This window comes from Artemia franciscana, chromosome 8, assembly GCF_032884065.1.
Source record: "Artemia franciscana chromosome 8, ASM3288406v1, whole genome shotgun sequence".
NCBI lineage: Eukaryota > Metazoa > Arthropoda > Branchiopoda > Anostraca > Artemiidae > Artemia > Artemia franciscana.
The window spans coordinates 12196009-12217962 of NC_088870.1; the positions used below are offsets into that span (position 1 = coordinate 12196009).

General features: G+C 36.8%; 1 protein-coding gene across 1 annotated transcript in view; it reads right to left on the reverse strand.

Moving 5' to 3' along the window:
* The window catches only part of LOC136029988 (serine/threonine-protein phosphatase 2A 55 kDa regulatory subunit B delta isoform-like), an 88809-nt gene that overhangs the window by 44656 nt on the left and 22199 nt on the right, over positions 1-21954 (reverse strand). Inside the window, exons 4-5 of the mRNA XM_065708574.1 lie at positions 17782-17947; positions 12254-12369 (exon numbers count right to left, since the gene is read on the reverse strand). Coding sequence (XP_065564646.1) covers positions 12254-12369; positions 17782-17947 — 282 coding nt within the window. The remainder of the gene's footprint in view (positions 1-12253; positions 12370-17781; positions 17948-21954) is intronic.

The following is a 21954-nucleotide window of genomic DNA, read 5'->3' on the forward strand; positions in this document are numbered from 1 at the left end:
TCGGCAACTTCTTGATTTGAGCAGCCTAGTCTGAATCGAATTACGCCTTTTAAAGGAGCTTCGCATATTCAACTTACTCTGCTAGTCACAGAAGATTTACAAACATTTATGGTCGCGTAGTCCCCCATGGATCTCATGATCGTGGGCAAGCAACAGCAAATCCACCCCCTGCCCCCCAAAAAACCAACAACGTTTACACCAGAAAGTATAGGATTCTCGATGCGGAGTGATTTTGTTTCGGACTTAAATCGATTTCAATTCATTCAAACAAACCCAAAAACAGTGATATCCATATAATTAAGAAGGAATAAAAACAAAAACAGAAGTTTGTTAGAGACGTCAAATTGCAAACAAAAATCGCAAAGTCAAAGTGATAAAAGACAGATTAAATTTCATCAGGTTTGTCTTTGCTTAGCAGTCCTCAGGTAGGAAACTTCTTGATCTGCACAGCCTAGTCTGAATCGAGTTACGCCTTTTAAAGGAGCCTCGCATATTCAACTTACTTTGCTAGTTACAGAAGATTTACAAACAATTACTGTCGCGCAGCCTCCCATGGATCCCATGATCGTGGGCAAACAACAGCGAATCGTGTCTTTCTATTCTTCTGCACCTCTTTTTCAGTGGCCGCCCTGATAGAGCGTTTTAAGACTCTTGACTCAGACCTTCCCGCGGGCATAAATAAGTAATAAATATACTCGAATGTGGCCCACTCATGCGAGAATGTACAGACCAATACAGTACCCCTTTTCATCATTGAACATGCATTTGCAAAAACGAAAATGAATGAAATTCAAAATTTTGTGCCGGAACTGTACAAAAGCAGGGATAAAAGGATTATTTCTTAAGAAGGAACGCATCAAGCCCCTGAAAAAACATGACTTACGTGCATAATCAAATTAGCAAAGGAGCCTCCCTCCATCGAAAAAGCAATAAGATTTAGAGGAGAAATCAATAAGATATTCGAAGGCGATTGATCTTGATTCTGAAAAATACGTTTTATACCCCCTACATTTTGGTGATCTGGAATTATCTTGCGGGGTTCAAGACCTATTGGCATTTAAATGAGTGATGATTTTGACAGATTTGTATAAAAACTCATAGGTTTTCATGAGCCACTCATGAGTAGGTTTTCAGTAGGTTTTCATGAGTAGAAGGTTATTGACTTGAAAACTTCCTTAGACGGAATTAAAAGATAAGACATTCATAAGAACCCCAAGTTTTTGATCTGCATAAACGAATCTGAATGAAATTAAACACAATTTGAAAGGCGGCTCGCAAATCAAGCTAACTTTGCCGATGACAGTTTATTTTCCAACAATTGCTTTCATATCACCTCCCACGAACTAAGTCCGGGATTTCGGGTATATGGAACGGCAACTGCATAGAATAAATAAACTTTGCTACAAGACTTGTTATTCTTATTAAAAGGTCACTCTCATAGTGCATTGCAGGACTCATGACTAAGACACTCTCGTGGACACATAGAAGTTATAAACACCAATTTAGTAGGCCCGTGTGAGATCATAGAGACTAGGAAACACTAGCCCATGTCACCAGTAAAGAATCTATTTTACCCTCGATAAATTCAAAAGGAAACCTTCTTCACTCTACAAATAGAAGAGAAATTTTTCTTACGGGATTGAAGATTGGAAATGAAGAAATGATAGCTTTCACAGAATTGTCAAACAAACTCACAAGTTTTTGACAGCTCACCCTAGAAGAAAGTTTGTCTGAATTGAACAATATAATAATAGCAGTCCTCAGGTGGGCAACTTCTTGATCTGCACCGCCTAGTCTGAATCGAGTTACGCCTTTTAAAGGAGCCTCGCATATTCAACTTAATTTGCTAGTCACAGAAGATTTACAAACAATTACTGTCGCGTAGCCTCCCATGGATCGCATGATCGTGGGCAAGCAACAGCAAATCGTGTCTTTCTATTCTTCTGCACCTCTTTTTCAGTGGCCGCCCTGATAGAGCATTTTAAGACTCTTGACTCAGACCTTCCCGCGGGCAAAAATGAGTAAAAAAGAGAACTCGTATATCGCCCACTCATGGGAGAATGTACAGACCAAAACAATATCCCTTTTCATCATTGAACATGCATTTGCGAAAACGAAAATGAATGAAATTCAAAATTTTGGGCCGGAACAGTACAAAAGCAGGGGATAGGAGGATTATTTTTTAAGGAGGAACGCAACAAACCCCTGAAAAAACATAACTGACGTGCATAATCAAAATAGCAAAAGAGCGCCCCTCCCAATCCAAAAAGCAACAAAATTTAGAGCAGAATCAATAAGATATTCGAAGGGGAATGGTCTTGATTCTGAAAATTACGTTTAACAATCCTTTACATTTTGGTGAACTGGAACAACTTAAAAACAATGATATAAACTATAGCGAATAATATCAATGAGAAAATGTCACCCCAGTAAGTTAGATTAGAACCAGATTTAGACCCAACACATAATGACATAAAATGATAACCACAAATTGATGGTTTCTAAGTTATGCTGGAGCTCACAGGGTGATTTTTGTATACTATAATACGAAGAAAAATAATAATCAGAGCAACATTTATGCACAATTATCGAACAAGAAATAGAGCCAAAAAAAATATTCAAAGATGAGTAATTTTAATCGATTCCAATTCATCAAAACAACCTCAAAATCAGGGATTTCCATAAATTAAGAGGTAATAAAACAAAGCAAAACAAAAATTGTAAAATTAAGGTGATAAAACCATTGATTAAATCTCATCAGATTTGCCTTTGCTTAGCAGTTCTCCGGTCGGCAACTTCTTGATTTGAACAGCCTAGTCTGAATCGAATTACGCCTTTTAAAGGAGCTTCGCATATTCAACTTACTTTGCTAGTTACAGAAGATTTACAAACAATTACGGTCGCGTAGCCCCCCATGGATCTCATGATCGTGGGCAAGCAACAGCAAATCCACCCCCTGCCACCCAAAAAAAACAACAACGTTTACACCAGAAAGTATAGGATTCTCGATGCGGAGTGATTTTGTTTCGGGAAAATATATAGCCCCCTCTATTTTCATGAATAAAACACATTAAGCCGCCTTTATTTTTATGAATTGGCACAACAAAAAGATAGAGAAAAAACAATAAAAAACAACAATGAAACGTTGAAAGATGAGTGACTTAAATCGATTTCAATTCAATCAAACAATCCCAAAAGCAATGATATCCATATAATTAAGAAGCAATAATAACAAAAACAGAAGTTTGTCAGAGACGTCTAATTGTAAACAAAAATCGCAAAATCACGGTGATAAAAGACAGATTAGATTTCATCAGGTTTGTCTTTGCTTAGCAGTCCTCAGGTAGGAAACTTCTTGATCTGCACAGCCTAGTCTGAATCGAGTTACGCCTTTTAAAGGAGCCTCGCATATTCAACTTACTTTGCTAGTTACAGAAGATTTACAAACAATTACTGTAGCGTAGCCTCCCATGGATCCCATGATCGTGGGCAAGCAACAGCAAATCGCGTCTTTCTATTCTTCTGCACCTCTTTTTCAGTGGCCGCCCTGATAGAGCGTTTTAAGACTCTTGACTCAGACCTTCCCGCGGGCATAAATGAGTAATAAATATACTCGAATGTGGCCCACTAATGCGAGAATGTACAGACCAAATTAGTACCCCTTTTCATCATTGAACATGCATTTGCAAAAACGAAAATGAATGAAATTCAAAATTTTATGCCGGAACTGTACAAAAGCAGGGATAAAAGGATTATTTCTTAAGGAGGAACGCATCAAGCCCTTGAAAAAACATGACTGACGTGCATAATCAAATTGGCCAAGGAGCCCCCCTCCATCCAAAAAGCAATAAGATTTAGAGGAGAAATCAATAAGATATTCTAAGGGGAGTGATCTTGATTCTGAAAAATACATTTTATACCCCCTACATTTTGGTGATCTGGAACAACTTAAAAACAATGATACAATCTACTCCAAATAACATCAATGAGCAAATATCAACCCAGTAAGTTAGATTAGAACCAGATTTAGACCCAAATCATAATGACATAAAATTATCAAACAAATGGATGGTTTCTAAGTTATGCAGGAGCTCATATGGGGATTTTAGTATACTATAATAAGCAGAAATAATAATCAAGGCAAAATTTATGCAAAATTATCGAACAAACAGGAAGCAAAAAAATATTCCAAGATGATTAATCTTGACCGATTTCAATTCATCAAAATAACCTCAAAATCAGCGATTTCCATAAACTAAATGGTAATAATAACAAAAACAATAAAAAAAAATCGTAAAATCACAGTGATAAGACATAGACTAAATTTTATAAGGTTTGTCTTTGCTTAGCAATTCTCAGGTGAGAAACTTCTTGATCTGCATAGACCAGTCGTAATCGAGTTACGCCTTTTAAAGGAGCCTCGTATATTCAACTTACTTTGCTAGTCACAGAAGATTTACAAACAATTACTGTCGCGTAGCCTCCCATGGATCCCATGATCGTGGGCAAGCAACAGCAAATCCACACCCCGCCACGCAAAAAAGCAACATTTACACCAGAGAATATAGGATAGGGGAGACTGGGGTAATGGCGGCCAGTGGGTAATGCCGGTCACCATGATTTCTCGTAAAGTCGATAACGCAGATTCATACCGATTGTATCTGCCATTTCAAGAAAGTTTATGGAAGTACTAGTGGAGCGCTCGCCATCTTGCCAGTTTTAGTTTGTCTGTTGTGCAAGAAAGACTGTTTTTACGTTTCACCTTATAAGACAGATTAATCCACTATCATCTCTTTCTGTTTGCATTTCACGAAACGAGACTTACCTCGCAATAACAAGGTAAGCCATATTGTTGTATCTTGTAGCATTTTATTAAGGTTTAAGCACTTATATTTTCATTTTTAGCCGATAAAATAATGACCATGCGGTTGGGGTAATGGTGGTCACCACACTTGGGGTAACAGCAGTCGCGACCGGCATTGCCCCATTAGTGCCAATATTTTTCATATAATTTTTTTTTCTATATTTCAGAGACCGAGAAAATAAATATAGAAAACATATAAAGACAAATGGACTGCAGAGGACTTAAGGAAAGCAAAAGCAGCCATTACTAGAGGATTATCGATTCGCAAAGCTGCAGATCAGTTCAAAATACCATTCAGCCCGTTGCAAGAACGAATGAAGAGTGGGATTGATTCTGATCCAAGCTTAGGCAGGGAGTGTGTCTTCCCTCCACACGAAGCAGCTCTAGCTGACCACGTAAAAACTTTGTCGAAGGTTTTCTACGGCATCACTGCACTAAAATTATGGAAAATTGCATTTCAATATGCAGAAAAAACCAGTTGGGTCATAGATTCGATCAAGAAACAAAAATGGCTGGCCTGGATTGGATGTAGGGGTTCATGGACAGAAACAAAATTAGTGTGCGCAAACCCGAAGCCACAGGCATCGGAAGAGCCATGGGGTTTGATAAAGAGGAAGTACTGTGCAGGACCCTGGTCTAATACTGGCAGAACGGGGCCAAAAGCGTGTGGGTCTTATTACAATTTGGGAAAGGAGCAAAAACATTACAGTTGTGTGTGCAATGAGTTCGGGAGGGTTTATGCTTCACCAATGTTCATTTTTCCTTGATCTCGTATGTCCCCGCTCTTAGAAAAAACGGACCACCTGGATCAGTTTACTCATGCTCTAAGACAGGCTGGATCAATGAAGAACTGTTCGTTATTTGGTTAAAACACTTTGCTCAGTTTATTCATGCTAGTAATAACAACAAAATGCTTTTTATTCTGGGCAACCATTCCAGTCATTGCTCAGCTGAAGCTTATGATTTTTGTAGAGAGAAAGGAATTGTTATCGTGTCGCTTGCCACCCCATACATCACATAGGCTTCAGCCTCTGAATGTAGTATTTTACTCACCCTTGAAGGCTCATGAAAACTAGGAACATAGTAAAATTTACGCCTTACGATGTAGCAGAGCTATTCAATAAGACCTATTCACTAGTTGCTACGATTGCAAAAGCAACAAGTGGGTTCAAAAACACTGGGATCCATCCTCTTAATCAAGGAGTTTTCAAATATGAGCATTTTGTGGTAGAGGACATCCTCCAGAAGAATCAAGAGTTAACGCCTGATTGTGTGGAAGATTACTTGAAATCTAATGCAAATGAAGTCATCACAAAAGTAGACCAATACGAAGTCATGACTGAACAAAACTTGGAATCCTCGGCCTAACTTGAAAAAGTTTATATTCAGCCTAACACAGAAATTGATGTGTCTATACAAGAGATTTCTCCTCTACCTGGATGCAGTAGTTGGGCTGATGAACCAAGAAAAGGAGCGAGACAAAAGCAACATTCTCAGATCTTGACTTCAACAGCGATGAAAATTCTGCTTTAAGAAAAAAAAAAAGAGCGAATCGATTGATGAGGAAAGCGTTTGTGAAGACGAATAAAAAAGTGAGCTTTGTTTGAGAAAAAGGGTAAAGAAATTTATTTCTATTGCGAAGACACATAGAAGGATGGAGAGGTATGGTATCGGTCCACCTCTTGTGCATTATGGGCACATCAAGAATGTTCTGGATGGGACACTCCTGACGCGTGTTTAAGTGACATGTGCTCCAGAAAGTGAAATTGACTTAAAGTTCTTAAAGCTCATGAGTTAAATATATTGGCGCTTAAATTTTGTGAGCCATTTTTTGTATGGAAAGATGTTTTTTCAAGTGTTTGGCTTCTAATTATGTCCATGCTTTCAATTACATTTTTGTAATTTCCTAAATACGGAATTATGTAACAATAAAAATATAACGATTTAAGTTTAACATGTTTTTGTCTTTGAAATTTCTCATATTTCTTAATTTACAGCCATTTAGTAGAACATGACCTTAGCGACTGCCATTACCCTATGATAGGGGGTGATACCGGTCAAAGCTGCTTTTGCAAAATCATTCAAAATACCAATAGGTAAGCTTGTCTAAGACTCAATTTAAGTATACAATAGGTAAAATATACTATGTCAGCGATTTAACATTATTTCGTTTGAATTTTATGTTTATGCTATTTTTATTCTCATTTTACCTTAGGTGAACGCCATTACCCCAGTCTCCCCTACTCGACGCGGAGTGATTCTGTTTCGGAAAAATATACTGTCCCCTCTATTTTCATGAATAAAATACATTAAGCCCCCTCTATTTTTATGAATAAAATACACCAAGCCCCTCTATTTTTATGAATTGGCACAACAAAAAGATAGGGCGAAAAAACAACAACAATGAAATATTGAAAGATGAGTGACTTAAATCGATTTAAATTCGTTCAAACAATCCCAAAAGCAGTAATATCCATATAATTAAGAAGCAATAATAACAAACATAAAACTCTGGCAGAGACGTAAAATTGTAAACAAAAATCGTAAAATCGCTGTAATAAAATACAGGTTAAATTTCATCAGGTTTGTCTTTGCTTAGCAGTTCTCAGGTGGGCAACTCCTTGATCTGCACAGACTAGTCTGAATCGAGTTACGCCTTTTAAAGGAGCCTCGCATATTCAACTTAATTTGCTAGTCACAGAAGATTTACAAACAATTACTGTCGCGTAGCCTCCCATGGATCCCATGATCGTGGGCAAGCAAAGAGCAAACCATGCCTTTCTATTCTTCTGCACCTCTTTTTCAGTGGCCGCCCTGATAGAGCGTTTTAAGACTCTTGACTCAGACCTTCCCGCGGGCATAAATAAGCAATAAAGAATACTCGTAGGTGGCCCACTCATGCGAGAATGTACAGACCAAAGCAATATCCCTTTTCATCATTGAACATGCATTTGCGAAAACAAAAATGAATGAAATTCAAAATTTTATGCCGGAACTGTACAAAAGTAGGGAATAGGAGGATTATTTTTTAAGCGGGAATGCACCAAGCCCCTGAAAAAAAAAAATGCCTGACGTGCATGATCAGATTGGCAAAAAAGCCCCCCTCCCCATCCAAAATGTAACAAAATTTAGAGCAGAATCAATAATATATTCGAAGGGGAGTGATCTCGATTCGGAAAAACATATTTTATAACCCATTTACATTTTGGTGAACTGGAACAATTTAAAAACAATGATACAATCTATTCCAAATAACATCAATGAGCAAAGATCAACACAATAGTTTGAGATTCAATAAAATATACAAATACGATTAAATTGTTGGGCAATTTATTTCTAGGGGTGTTCCCAATTATGGTGTCTGTATGATCCTGATCTAGGGACTCATTTGAACAAAATTACACTAGTTGAATGAATCCAGCAACTTTGGAAGTCACAGTTTATTTTCCAACAAACCCCTCAACTGAGTCTATGATTTTGAGTATTTGCAACAGCAATTGCGAAACATGAATAAAATTTGCTACGAGCAATACACTTCTTATTTAGAGGTCGCCTTCGCAGAACATTTCAGCACTCTTGGCTCAGAAACCTCCGCGGATATAAAGAAGTGAAAAAAAAATAGAAGGCGGTCTGCTCATGTGAGAAATTTACAGATGATACTACAAAGTCCCTTCTCAAATACAAAATTTTACGTATAGAAAATTAAAAAAGGCATTTCTTAGGCCCCTACGTATAGAAAAAAATTATCTTGCGGGGTTCAAGACTTATTGGCATTTAAATGAGTGATGATTTTGACAGATTTGCGTAAAAACTCATAGGTTTTCATGAGCCACTCATGAGTAGGTTTTCAGTAGGTTTTCATGAGTAGAAAGATATTGACTTGAAAACTTCCTTAGACGGAATTAAAGATACGACACCCATAAGAACCCCAAATACCCCACATGCAAAAGATTGAACTGGGTATAAACTACTATCCTCATTTATAGATACCACTGTTACTATGAATGTAGAAGATTTCCAGCAGAGAAAATTAGCGACGACATACCCTCAACCACTGCAGTCAAGAAAAAATAAACAAAAAAAAAACAAAAAAGAACAAGATTTAGAAAAAGCACAAAATGGTATCAAACGATAAAACAAAATATTATTCAGAAACTCACGTAGTGACTTTCGTGTACTTTAATAAGCAGAGTAATAATAATCAAGGCAAAATTATTGGCAAATTATCGAAAAAAACATAGGAGCAAAAAAAATGAAACGTTTAAACATGAATAATTTCGATTGATCCGTAAAACAAACCTCAAAATGAATGATTTCCATATAATTAAGAGGTAATAGAAAAAAAATATAAAGTAAAATCAAGGAAATAAAGACATTGATTGAATCTTATCAGATTTGTCTTTGCTTAGAAGTCCTCAGGTGGGCAACTTCTCGATCTGCACAGCCTAGTCTGAATCGAGTTACACCTTTTAAAGGAGCCTCGCATATTCAACTTACTTTGCTAGTCACAGAAGATTTACAAACAATTGCTGTCGCGTAGCCTCCCATGGATCCCATGATCGTGGGCAAGCAACAGCAAATCATGCCTTTCTATTCTTCTGCACCTCTTTTTCAGTGGCCGCCCTGATAGAGCGTTTAAAGACTCTTGACTCAGACCTTCCCGCGGGCACAGATGAGTAATGAAAAATACCCGTATGTGGCCCACTCATGCAAGATTGTACAGACCAAAAATAATGCCCCTTTTCATCACAGAACATTCGTTTACATAAACAAAGACTGAAGAGATTCATAATTTGATGCCGTAAATACACAAAAGAAGAAGATACGCGGGTTTTTTTTTAAGGTAATGGTCTCTTATAAAAATTGTGATTAAGAGCACATAATTAAATTAGTAAAGAAACCACCCCCTGCCACCCAAAGAAGCAACAACATTTACACCAGAAAGTGTAGGAAAACAACAGTAAAACAAAGAGGACAAGATTTAGATAAAGCACAAAATTATATAAAATGATAACACAAATTGATTGTTTCTAAGTTATGCAGAATCTCACGTAGTGACTTTTGTATACTTTAATAAGCAGAGTAATAATAATCAAGGCAAAATTTATGTCAAATTATCAAGAGAAAACATAGGGAGCAAAAAAATGTTTTCTGCAAGTTTTTGATCTGCATAAACGAATCTGAATGAAATTAAACACAATTAAAGGCGGCTCGCAAATCCAGCTAACTTTGCCAATGACAGTTTATTTTCCAACAATTGCTTTCATATCACCTCCCACGAACTAAGTCCGGGATTTCGGGTATATGGAAGGGCAACTGCATAGAATAAATAAACTTTGCTACAAGACTTGTTATTCTTATTAAAAGGTCACTCTCATAGTGCATTTCAAGACTCATGACTAAGACACTCTCGTGGACACATAGAAGTTATAAAACACCAATTTAGTGGGCCCATGAGATGATAGACTGGGAAACACTAGCCCTTGTCACCAGTAAAGAATCTATTTTACCCTCGATAAATTCAAAAGGAGACCTTCTTCACTCTACACATAGAAGAGAAATTTTTCTGATGGGATTGAAGATTGGAAATGAAGAAATGATAGCTTTCACAGAACTGTCAAACAAACTCACAAGTTTTCGACAGCTCACCCTAGAAGAAAGTTTGTCTACTTAATTAAACAGTTCTTTGAGCCGAGTTAACAGATGAGACACGCACAAAAACCCCACATGCAAAAGATTGTAAAAGGTAGGAAATAATATCCTCATTCATAGATGCCACGAACAAAATGATAAGAGCGAAAATCGAAATATTCAAAGATGAGTGATTTCGATCGATTTGAATTCATCAAAACAACCAAAAAACCAGCGATTTTCACATACTTAAGAAATAATACAACAAAACTTGGGCAAAGAAGTCTAACTAAAACCAAATATTGTTAAGTCAAGGTGAAAGGACCAAAAATTAAATTCCATTAGATATGGCTTTGCTTAGCAGTCCTCAGGTGGGTGACTTCTTGATCTGCACAGCCTAGTCTGAATCGAGTTACGCCTTTTAAAGGAGCCTCGCAAATTCAACTTACTTTGCTCGTCACAGAAGATTTACAAACAATTACTGTCGCGTAGCCTCCCATGGATACCATGATCGTGGGCAAGCAAACAGCAAATCATGCCTTTCTATTCTTCTGCACCTCTTTTTCAGTGGCCGCCCTGATAGAGCGTTTTAAGACTCTTGACTCAGACCTTCCCGCGGGCATAAATGAGTAATATAGAATACTCGTATGTAGCCCACTTATGCGAGATTGTGCAGACCGAAGACAGTATCCCTTTTCATCATCGAACATGCATTTGCTTAAACACAGACAAATAAAATTCAAAATTTTCGCTCGTAATAGCAGAAATGGAAAAGATATGGTGACAAAATTTTAAGAAGACGTAGTATAACAGGTCAAACAATGTCTAACAATTACACGAAAGACATCCTGCAGAGGGCAGGAAACAGTATCTCCTTTAATAGGTAGAACTGTGACTGGACATACACAGTTAAAGTAGCAAGAGACCCCCCCCCCAATCACCACCACCACCACCGAAAAACGCAACAAGTTTTAGAGCAAAATCCTACATGATATACGAAGTGGTGATTTTGACTAATTCCATAGATAGATAGATAGATATTTATTGCAGCAAAAGCTACTTCGGGCCTGGGCAAAAAAAACAACAAATAACGAAAAAGCCCAGATACAATCAATACGCAAGACACACAATTTATTTGCAGTTTTTTCCCAAGGGTGATCATAACTAAGTAGTGGTTGTCGAATATCGGCAGAAAGCCCATTCAAACAGAAATTAAAAGTTCCACCGTCCTTAAGCATTCAAAGGGATTTTCGGAAGCATTCAGCAGAAAAACTACTGAATTTAAACCATTCTGATCAAAAATAAAACTTTTATGGTCCAAATAGGGCCAATGGAAGTTCCAATTCTACGAAAGCTCGATTCTAATATTACAATTCTTCTCATCTCTTACTATAGAAAGTTTTGAAGACACTAAATATTTTTTTATTTACAGCAAGGGCTTATAACTTTCAAAATTGTGATTTGTTCAAGGGAAGGCCAAAAGTCAAAGGCATTTTTATCATGGGTAAGGATGTCCACGCATGAGTTAACACATCATCTAGAGGATCAACCACTGTATAGGTTGACCAATTTAATTGGGGTATAAACCTTTTAACCAACCTAATACTGGGAAAGGATGTTATTTTTTCTTGCATTTTAAACTAGCTGGTTTCTTACCTTATTTCTCCATACTTTGTATCTCTAGGTCCATAGAAAGATATTTAGAAAGCAAGGTTGAAAAACAAAAATAAAAACCTGAATAAAACATCTAATACTAACGCGCAAAGAGGCTACTCCAAGTGACGGATCCTTTGGTATTCCATTTTCGTCTTGGAGATTGTATCCCTCGGCTCTTCTATCCCTTTCTGAAACTTTCCACAACTTTATTGTTTTATCTAAAAGAAAACCATATCAGTATTTATAAACAAATCACTATTTTCACGTATTGCCATTATTTTCTAACCATGGTGCTTCTAAGAAATTTTTAGTTGATAAAAAAAATTGGATATAAACCAAATAAGAGAGGAAAAGATAAGAAAACGAAAAAAGATAAGAGAAGAAACAGTTAAGAGAAGAGGAAATAGACAAGAAAAGAAACCCATAGCACTCAAAACTACTAGTGATAAACTACAGAAATAACGATTCGAAACTGCAAGCGCTATTGAAAGTGCAACACAGCCCAACCAAAGAAGAACAAGAAAAAAAATCGTCACATTCTTTTAGTTGTGTCAATATTTCTTTAAATAGATAAGTCTACGATTTAAGAGGGAGAGGGAGGGGGAGAGAGGGGAGAGAGAGAGAGAGAGAGAGAGAGAGAGAGAGAGAGAGAGGAGAGAGAGAGAGAGAGAGAGAGAGAGAGAGAGAGAGAGAGAGAGAGAGAGAGAGAGAGAGAGAGAGAGAGAGAGAGAACAGTTTATTAAACAACTTTCATAGCTCTTGGCTAATTTGCAGTTGCAAAAACAATAGAAACAAAAATCATGCACTGTTAAACATAGACGTAAAAAAAGGCACAAATGAATTACAATATCGGTTTGTCTGTGCACGTATAGGAATCAGTTTGGACTTATGTCTGGTTTTGCTGACTTCTACGGACTTCTGTCTCGATGGGCTGGGTCTTAAAAGCAATCTTCATAATGTTCTTTTAACAAAAAATTATGAATGTTTTTGAAAATTCTTTCAAGTTTTTATTAGTTAATAAAAGCCTTGAAATCTAACTTCAATGACTGTGTTGCAAAGTAAACGCTTTCTAGATGTTGGACCAAGCAGATTGATTAAGATATTGGGTTCTGGACTGATATTTTGTCCTCATTAGTAAAAAAAAAAAAACAATCTAAATCCTAAAATGTTATGCCTGCAATAGCTAACAAATGAATTGAACAATATAGGCTACCTAACTTTCAATCAACAAGATTTTTTTAATTAAGCCAGTGAAAAATAAACTACAGATATTTCAGCTTCACATCCGGAAGCCTTTAACAACGGAAAGAGAGAAAAGCTAAAATAAATAACTGAAAAACATAAAGAATATAAAACAAACGACGAAATAACGCTATGCAATAAACGAAAAAAAGAAAGAACACAATTCAAAACTATTACCGCTGTTTTGCAGAAGTTGTAAACAATTCCTTATGGCGACAAGAAAGAGGAGATAAATACTGTACAATGTTTCACCAGTGAATTATTTATTTTAAATGATTAGATTACAGTTTCCAATTTTCTAGCAACAGATGAGGCTTAACTAGAAAAGTATTTTCTGGTAGAAAACAAGGAAATGGATACCCATAATAAACCAGGCGGTCAATGATCCCCTGTTGCATAGGCATGTGATTGATGTTTAGCAAGTATTTTATATCTAGCCACTAGCATGCATTCTCTAAAAATATCAGGAAGAGAAGCATGAAAAATTTACAGTGAGGGGGAAAGGGGTTGACCGAATAGCAAGAAATAGGCGATTTGTATAGAAATAATGTAAAAGCCTGAGTATTAAGGAGGATCAAGCCCAGAGGTCCTCAAGTATAATTGCTTTAGATGGCATTATTCATAATAAATTCAGTTTACTTACTATTAGATTTTTCCTCATTTAAGAAGAGGCGTATGTGTTATTTCACCATGGGTCCAAATAACCGAACTTTGAGAGGTAAGGAGAATCAGACATTTTTTTTCGGGGTGGGATAAAATGCGTTATAATATCGAACCCTGAATAAATTTTGATCTCAGGTGCCATACCCCTGAAATCAATTTCTGCAAAAATCCTCACTCACTCCTTCCCACCTGAAATTATTCTTATGGTGAGTTTACGACCCGAAAAAATGGCCTCAATCTTCACAAAATGCATGACTGTCACACTTCGATAGGAAAAGCTACTAGTCACGTATGTAGGCATTTATTTCATGGGGGATGGGACAGGTTAAAATCGATAGGAAAAGCTACTTCGATAGGAAAAGCTACTAGTCACGTATGTAGGCATTTATTTCATGGGGGATGGGACAGGTTAAAAAAAATAAAATTTATATAAAAAATAAGGTCATCGAAGGCCCCTACTCTATAATCTATATATTTGCCTAGTATAGCTGACAATTTTCCTTCTGTCTCTAAATTCAAGGAAACGCTTCCCTTATTGTGAAAAAATACCATCTATTACATGGAAATCATTCGGATTTCACATTATAACATAAGGTGTGGACATCCCAATAATGTTACAATCTTTACAGGTCAAGGAGCTGTTATAAACGTGGAATCTAACATATTAAACAAGAAGTCACGCTTCCTCATACAGAATATAGAAGTAAACATCTTCCGATGCTCGTTGCTTAAAAAACAAGAGCTAAGAGCTCATATGGCACTTGACGAGGTCGGAAGAGCCAATAGCTCATATGGCATGAGCTCTAGCAAAATTCTAAGAATCAATAGATTGATTTAAAAGGAAAATCAGAGGCTTAATGCTGGTTGGGATTTAAAATAAGAGCTCTGAGACACGATGTCCTTCTAAATATCAAAATTCATTAAGATACGATCACCCATTCGTAAGATAAAAATACCTAATTTTTCCTCTCCCTTCAGCCCCCCAGATGGTCAAATCGGGGAAAACGACTGTTATCAAGTCAATTTGTGCAGGTGCCTGACACGCCTATAAATCTTCATCGTCCTAGCACGTCAAGAAGCACCGAACTCGCCAAAGCACTGGACATCCCTTTAACTCCCACAAGGAGAGCAGATCCAGTCCGATAACGTTAATCAAGCATCTACGAAATGTGATTATTCCTCCCACCAAGTTTCATCCCGATCTCTCCTTTCTAAGCGTTTTCCAAGATTTCCGGTTTCCCCCTCCAACTCCGCCCAATGCCACCAGGTCTGGTCGGGATTTAAAAAAAGGTCATTGAGATATGATTTCCTTCTAAATATCGAATTTCACTAAGATCCTGTCATCCGTTCGTAAGTTAAAAATACCTCAATTTTTCTATTTTTTCCCGAATTAACCCCCCTCTCCAACTCCCCCAAAGAGAGCAGATTCAGTCAGTTTAGATCAATCACGTATCTAGTACTTATTCTTTCCACCAAGTTTCATCCCGATCTCTCCACTCTGTGTTTTCCAAGATTTCCTGTTCCCCCCTCCAGCTCCCCCCAATATCACTGTATACGATCGGGATTTAAAATAAGAGCTCTGAGACACCAGGTCCTTCTAATTATCAATTTTCATTAAGATCCGCTCACCCACTCGTAAGTTAAAAATATCTTATTTTTTCGATTCCCCCCCCCCAGATGGTCAAATCGGGGGAACGATTGTTATCAAGTCAATTTGTGCAGGTCCCTGAAACGTCTACCAATTTTCATCGTCCTAGCACATCCAGAAGCACCGAACTCGCCAAAGCACTGGAAATCCTCCCCAACTCCCCAACGAGAGCAAATCCGGCCCAGTTATGTCAATCACGTACCTAGAACTTGTGTTTATTCTTCCCGTCAAGTTGCATCCCGATCTCTCCACTTTAAGCGTTTTCCAAGATTTCTGGTTTCCAAGATTTCCCTTTCCCTCCTCCACCCCCCATGTTCCTGGATCTGATTTGAATTGAAATTGGAGCACCTGAGACATAAAATCCATTTCATTAAGATCCAATCACCCATTCGTAAGATAAAGATACCTCAATTTTCACGATTTCCCATCCCTCCAGCCCCCCCCCCCAGATGGTCAAATCGAAGAAACAACTATTATTAAGTTAATTTGTGCATGTCCCAGACACACCTACCAATTTTCGTCGTCCTAGCACGTTCAGAAGCACCAAACTCGCCAAAGTACTGAAAATCCCCCCCACCCAACTCCCCCAAAGAGAGCAGATACGGTCCGGTTATTTCAATCACGTATCTGGGACTTGTGCTTATTCTTTCCACCAAGTTTCATCCAGGTCTCTCCACTATACGCGTCTTCCAATATTTCCGGTTTCCCATCCCCCGTTCGTAAGTTAAAAATGCCTCATCTTTTCCAATTTTTCCGAATTAACCGTCCCTCCACTCCCCCTCCCCCAGATAATCGAATCGGGGAAGTGATTATTTCTACTTTAATCAAGTCTGGTCCCTGATACGCCTGCCAACTTTCATCGTCTTAGCTTATCTGGAAGTACCCGAACTAGCAAAACCGGGACCAACAGACCGAAAGAAATTGCGATTGCTATATGTCACTTGGTAAATACCAAGTGCCATAAAAACAACTACATTGAAAACCCAATACTGAAGACGGTCCACCATAATATAAAGAACAATACGTCAACTTTACATATCTCGTTTCATATTCTGTACCCCAAAAGCACGCAATTTTCAAAAAGAACAACATAATAGACCGCTAGATTCCAAGGTAAGTAAAATATGGACTTCTCTCAAAGTGACTTTGGTTTTCACTAAACTAATTTGTGACCTAAAACACAGTTTAAGGCTTAACCACCCCTCCCCACCCTCCTCCTAGCCAGCCAAAGGCCACATAATATTTCAAAAAACCAATTTATAATTGGGTACTTCTATTTATTCTAGATCTAGGTGATTAAAACAAGACGCAATAAATAAAAAGGAATGCCAGTAAAAAAAAAAAAAAAAGAAGGCAAATTTAATAGCAAGGAAAAAGGTCCTTTTAATAGCAAAGCCAATAAAAACTTATTTCTCAACAAATTAAAATAAAGTTCAGTGAAAAATGGACAATTCCAATAGCAAGGCCAACAAAAACTCATTTCCAATAAAAAAGGGACCAATTTTAATAGCGAGGAAAATGCGCCAATTTTAATACTTAACTCATGTCTCCAATTTTAAAAGTAAGTCCAATAAAAACTTATTTAATAAAAACTTATTTAATAATTAAAAATTTTAATAGTAAGGGAAAAGGCCCTTTTGAATAGCAAGGGGAAAAGGCTCAATTTTAATAGAAAGACCAAGAATAACTTATTTCCAACAAATAAAGATGAATGTTAGTGAAAAAAATAGTCAATTTTAATAGCAAAGCAAAAGTGGCAACTTTAATAGCAAGGCTAATAAAGACTTATTTCCCACAAATAAAAATGAAGACTAGGGAAAAAAATGAATTTTAATAGCAAGGAAAAAAGGGCCAACTTGAATAGCAAAGCCGATACAAACTTATTTACAAAAAAAAATTAAGGGTGAGGAAAGAAACAGACGGTAGTTCAGGATCCTAGTTGTACAATATAGTTGATTTTAGAATCTTTCAACGCAATTAATCAAACAGATTCAAGACCAAATAAAGTTATGGCAATCCAAAACAGGCCACAAAAAAAATTAAAAGGTAAATATAATTATTTGAATGCGTATCTTACCGTTGGTAGACAAAAGGAAATGAGCAGGATTTTTTCTTTGTAACCATCTTATCTTGTTAATCTTTTCTTCTATTTCCAAGGACTTAAGGTAGTCAAATTCAGGTTCATGACTTTGAAAAGTAGAATAAACATTATAATCTGTTCTTCTCGGAAAAGAGCCTCTACTCTGAAAAAAAAAAACAGGGAGTAAATTAATATTAATTGAAATGGAATTATGCACACAAACAGAAAACCCCGTTTGATAAACACGCTAACAAGATTCATCAACAGAAAAAGATGCTTCATTAAATTTAGTTTGATATACTTCACCCTTAATCAAATGAACAAAAGAGGAATGGCCACAAACAATAAGTTTTTTTGTTCCAAATACGCAAGCACAAAAATGTCAAAACTATCAAAATTCATTTAACTAAATTTAATGAATTTATTAATTAATTTTTTTAAATGTCTACAAATTGCCTGTTTTGATAAATTTTATCCCTACCCCCCCCCCCAGAAAAATCATTATCAATGTCTTTTACAAATGCATGCATAAATTTCGGAGATGTTTTGATAGGCAGACGAACGACACATGAGCTTGGCCAATTCAGTCACCGCATTTTTTCCAAGTTTTTTTTTTTTCACGAACGCTAGATGGAACTTGATTGATACTCCACAAATTATAAAAAAAGCTTAATGAATCTATATAAATAAACTAGGCTACTCGGTTTCAGCAAAACTGAAGATTTTAAGACAACCGCGAATACAAACCCTCATAGGTTTTCCCCAGCGCGAAAGTGTTGTATTTTATTTATTTATTTGTGAATGTTGAAATAAAAACTTGAACTTGAACCCTATTTTGAGCTTAAAGACGGCTATGGTTAGGGCTGGATTTAAAACTTTGGAGCTTCTAGGCCCAAGCGTTTTGGCCGCTCCGTTTTTGCGAGACTTTCGGAGAAATCCACGACAATTCGGGGATAGTGGAAGCACTGAACAGAACACAACTAATGAGCCAAAATTAAAGAAAGAGAGAGGTGATACCGAACTCTCAGCTGCCATTCTTGGGAGAAAACTGACAGTTCATAAACGGTTACTGAATTCCTGTGTTGTTCTAAATCACTTTTCTGTGAAAAGTGATTGCACTCCACGGCAAGGCGGTGGAGTGCAAACGACACTTCGACGATAAATCACATCAGTTCAGTTTTTTTAGAAAAGAAAATCACTGTGACAATTTATTGCACCTATGGCACTCGGTGCCCCTAGGCCTGGGCCTAGTGGGTATATTTGTTAAAATGGACCCGGCCATGGTTGGATATTTTAAGACCTACAACTAAACTTATCATAACAAGATTTTTCTTATATTATACAGAGATGGCTAGACTTCAAGAAAAAAAAATATAGGACCCCCTACAAAAAATCGAGAAAATACAACAATAAACATAGTGTAACAATGACGACAACTTCAAAGTATATACTGTATATACAGTATAAAGTTATATACTGATAGCATATAATTAAATTAGCTAAGAAAACTATCCCCTGTCACCCAAAACGCAACAATATTTACAGCGGAAAGCAAAAGGATACTCGAAGAGGAGAGACTTTGTTTTCGAAATATACATTTCCCACTCCCCATTCCTTTTATTTTCATAAATTGGCACAACTGAAAAACGATGGAACACTTCATTCTAAGTAACATAATCAAGCTAATATTAACCAAAATAGTTTGAATTTCAATCAAATATACAAATAAAATTAAGTAGTCAGGCAAAACTCACAGGTTTTTGACAGGTGACTCAGTAGGAAATTTGACTATTAACTTAAACACTGCTTTGAGCAGACTTGAAAGATAAGGTACTCAAAAGTACCTCACATGCAAGGGATTGTAGAGGGTACGGAATACTATCCACATTCATAGATGGCATTGTGACTGAGCTTATGCAACATTTTCAACAAGACATAGAAAAAAAAGCAACAGAATATTCGAAGCAAAACTATTTTGATTATTTTTTTATTATTTAGAAGATCACATACAGTGATTTTCGCATATAATAACTGGTATAGTTATTAAAATTGAAATAAAATTAATGCAAAGGTATCTGACAAAGACAGAGAGCAAATAACAACAATGAAAAGTTCAAAGATGAGTGATATAAATCAATTCCAAATCATTCAAACAATCCCAGAAGCAGTGATTTCCATATACTTAAGAAATAATAATAGCACAAAGAAAACTTTGGCAGACGTCTAATTGAAATTAAAGTTTGTAAAATCAAGGTGATAAAGACATAGATAAAAATTCATGAGGCTTGTCTTTGCTTTAAATTAGAGCTTTAAAGCACAAGATCCTTCTAAATATCAAATTTTATTAAAATCTGGTCACCCTTTCGTAAGTTACAAATACCTCAATTTTCAAAATTACCCCCCCCCCAACTCCACCAAAGAGAGCAGATCTGGTCCGGTTTTTATTTTATTTCTGGTCCGGACAGTTTTTTATTCTTCCCATCCAGTTTCTTTTTAAGTATTTTTTAAGATCGAAATATTTTTTAAGACTTCCGGTCCCCCCACTTACGCTAGATCCGGTTGAGATTTAAAATAAAAGATCTGAGTTACGGGGTCCTTCTAAATATGAAATTTCATGAAGATTCGATCACTCCTTCGTAAGTTAAAAATACGTCATTTTTTCTATTTTTTCAGAATTAACCCCCCCCCCCCTAATAGAGCGGATCCGTTCTAATTATGTAAATTACGTATCTAAGACTTCTGCTTATTTTTCCCGCTAAGTTTCATCCCGATCCCTCAAATCTAAGCGTTTTCCATGATTCTAGGTTCCCACACCCCAAACTCCCCCCAATGTCACCAGATCCGGCCGGGATTGGGAGACACGATATCCTTCTAAAAATCAAAATTCATTGAGATCCAATCACCCGTTCGTAAGTTAAAAATACCTCATTTTTCTAACTTTTCAGAATTACCCCCCCCAACTACCCCAAAGAGAGCGGATCCATCCCGTTATGTCAATCATGTATCTAGGACTTATGCTTGTTTTTTCCCACCAAGTTTCATCCCGATTCCTCCACTCTAAGTGTTTTCCAAGATTTTATGTTCCCCCCTCCCAACTCCCTCCAATGCCACCAGATCCAGTCGGGATTTAAAATAAGAGCTCTGAGACACGATATCCTTCTAAATTTCAAATTTCATTGAGATCAGATCACCCATTCGTAAGTTAAAAATACGTCATTTTTTTCGAAGTTTTCAGAATTAACCACCACCCCCCCAACTACCCTAAAGAGAGCGGATCCATTCCGGTTAAGTCAATCATGTATCTAGGACTTGTGCTTATTTTTCCCAAAAAGTTTCATCCCGTCCCTCCACTCTAAGCGTTTTCCAAGATTTTAGTTTTCCCCCTCCCAACTCCCCCTCCATGTCAACAGACCCGGTCGGGATTTAAAATAACAGCTCTGAGACATAATATCCTTCCAAACATCAAATTTCATTAAGATCTGATCAACCGTTCGTAAGTTAAAATACTTCAATTTTTCTATTTTTTCCGAATTGACGGGCCTACACCCCCCCCCCCAGATGGTCAAATCGGGAAAACGACTATTTTTAATTTAATCTCGTCCGGTCCCTGATACGTCTGCCAAATTTCATCGTCCTAGCTTACCTGGAAGTGCCTAAAGTAGCAAAATCGTGATCGACAGACAGACAGACCACCTACAGAATTTGCGATTGTTATATGTCACTTGGTTAATACCTAGTGCCATAAAAAACGTGACTAACGTGCATAATCAAATTAGCAAAGGAGTCCCCCTACATCCAAAAAGTAACGAGATTTAAAGCAGAAATCAATAAGATATTTGAAGGGAAGTGGTCTTGATTCTGAGAAATACATTTTATACCCCTTTACATTTTGGTGAACTGGAACAATTTAAAAACAATGATAGAATTTATTCCAAATAACATCAATGAGCAAATATCAACCCAATAATTCGAGAGCCAATTCAATATACAAATACAATTAGACTGTCAGGAGATTTTTTCTTCTAGGGGCGTTTCCAATTACGGCTTCTGCAAAGTCTTGACCAGGGCACTAATTTGAATATAATTACACCATTTAAATGGTGCTTCGCAAATCCAGCTAACTTTGCAAATCACAGTTTATTTTCCAACAATTGCTTTCATATCACCTCC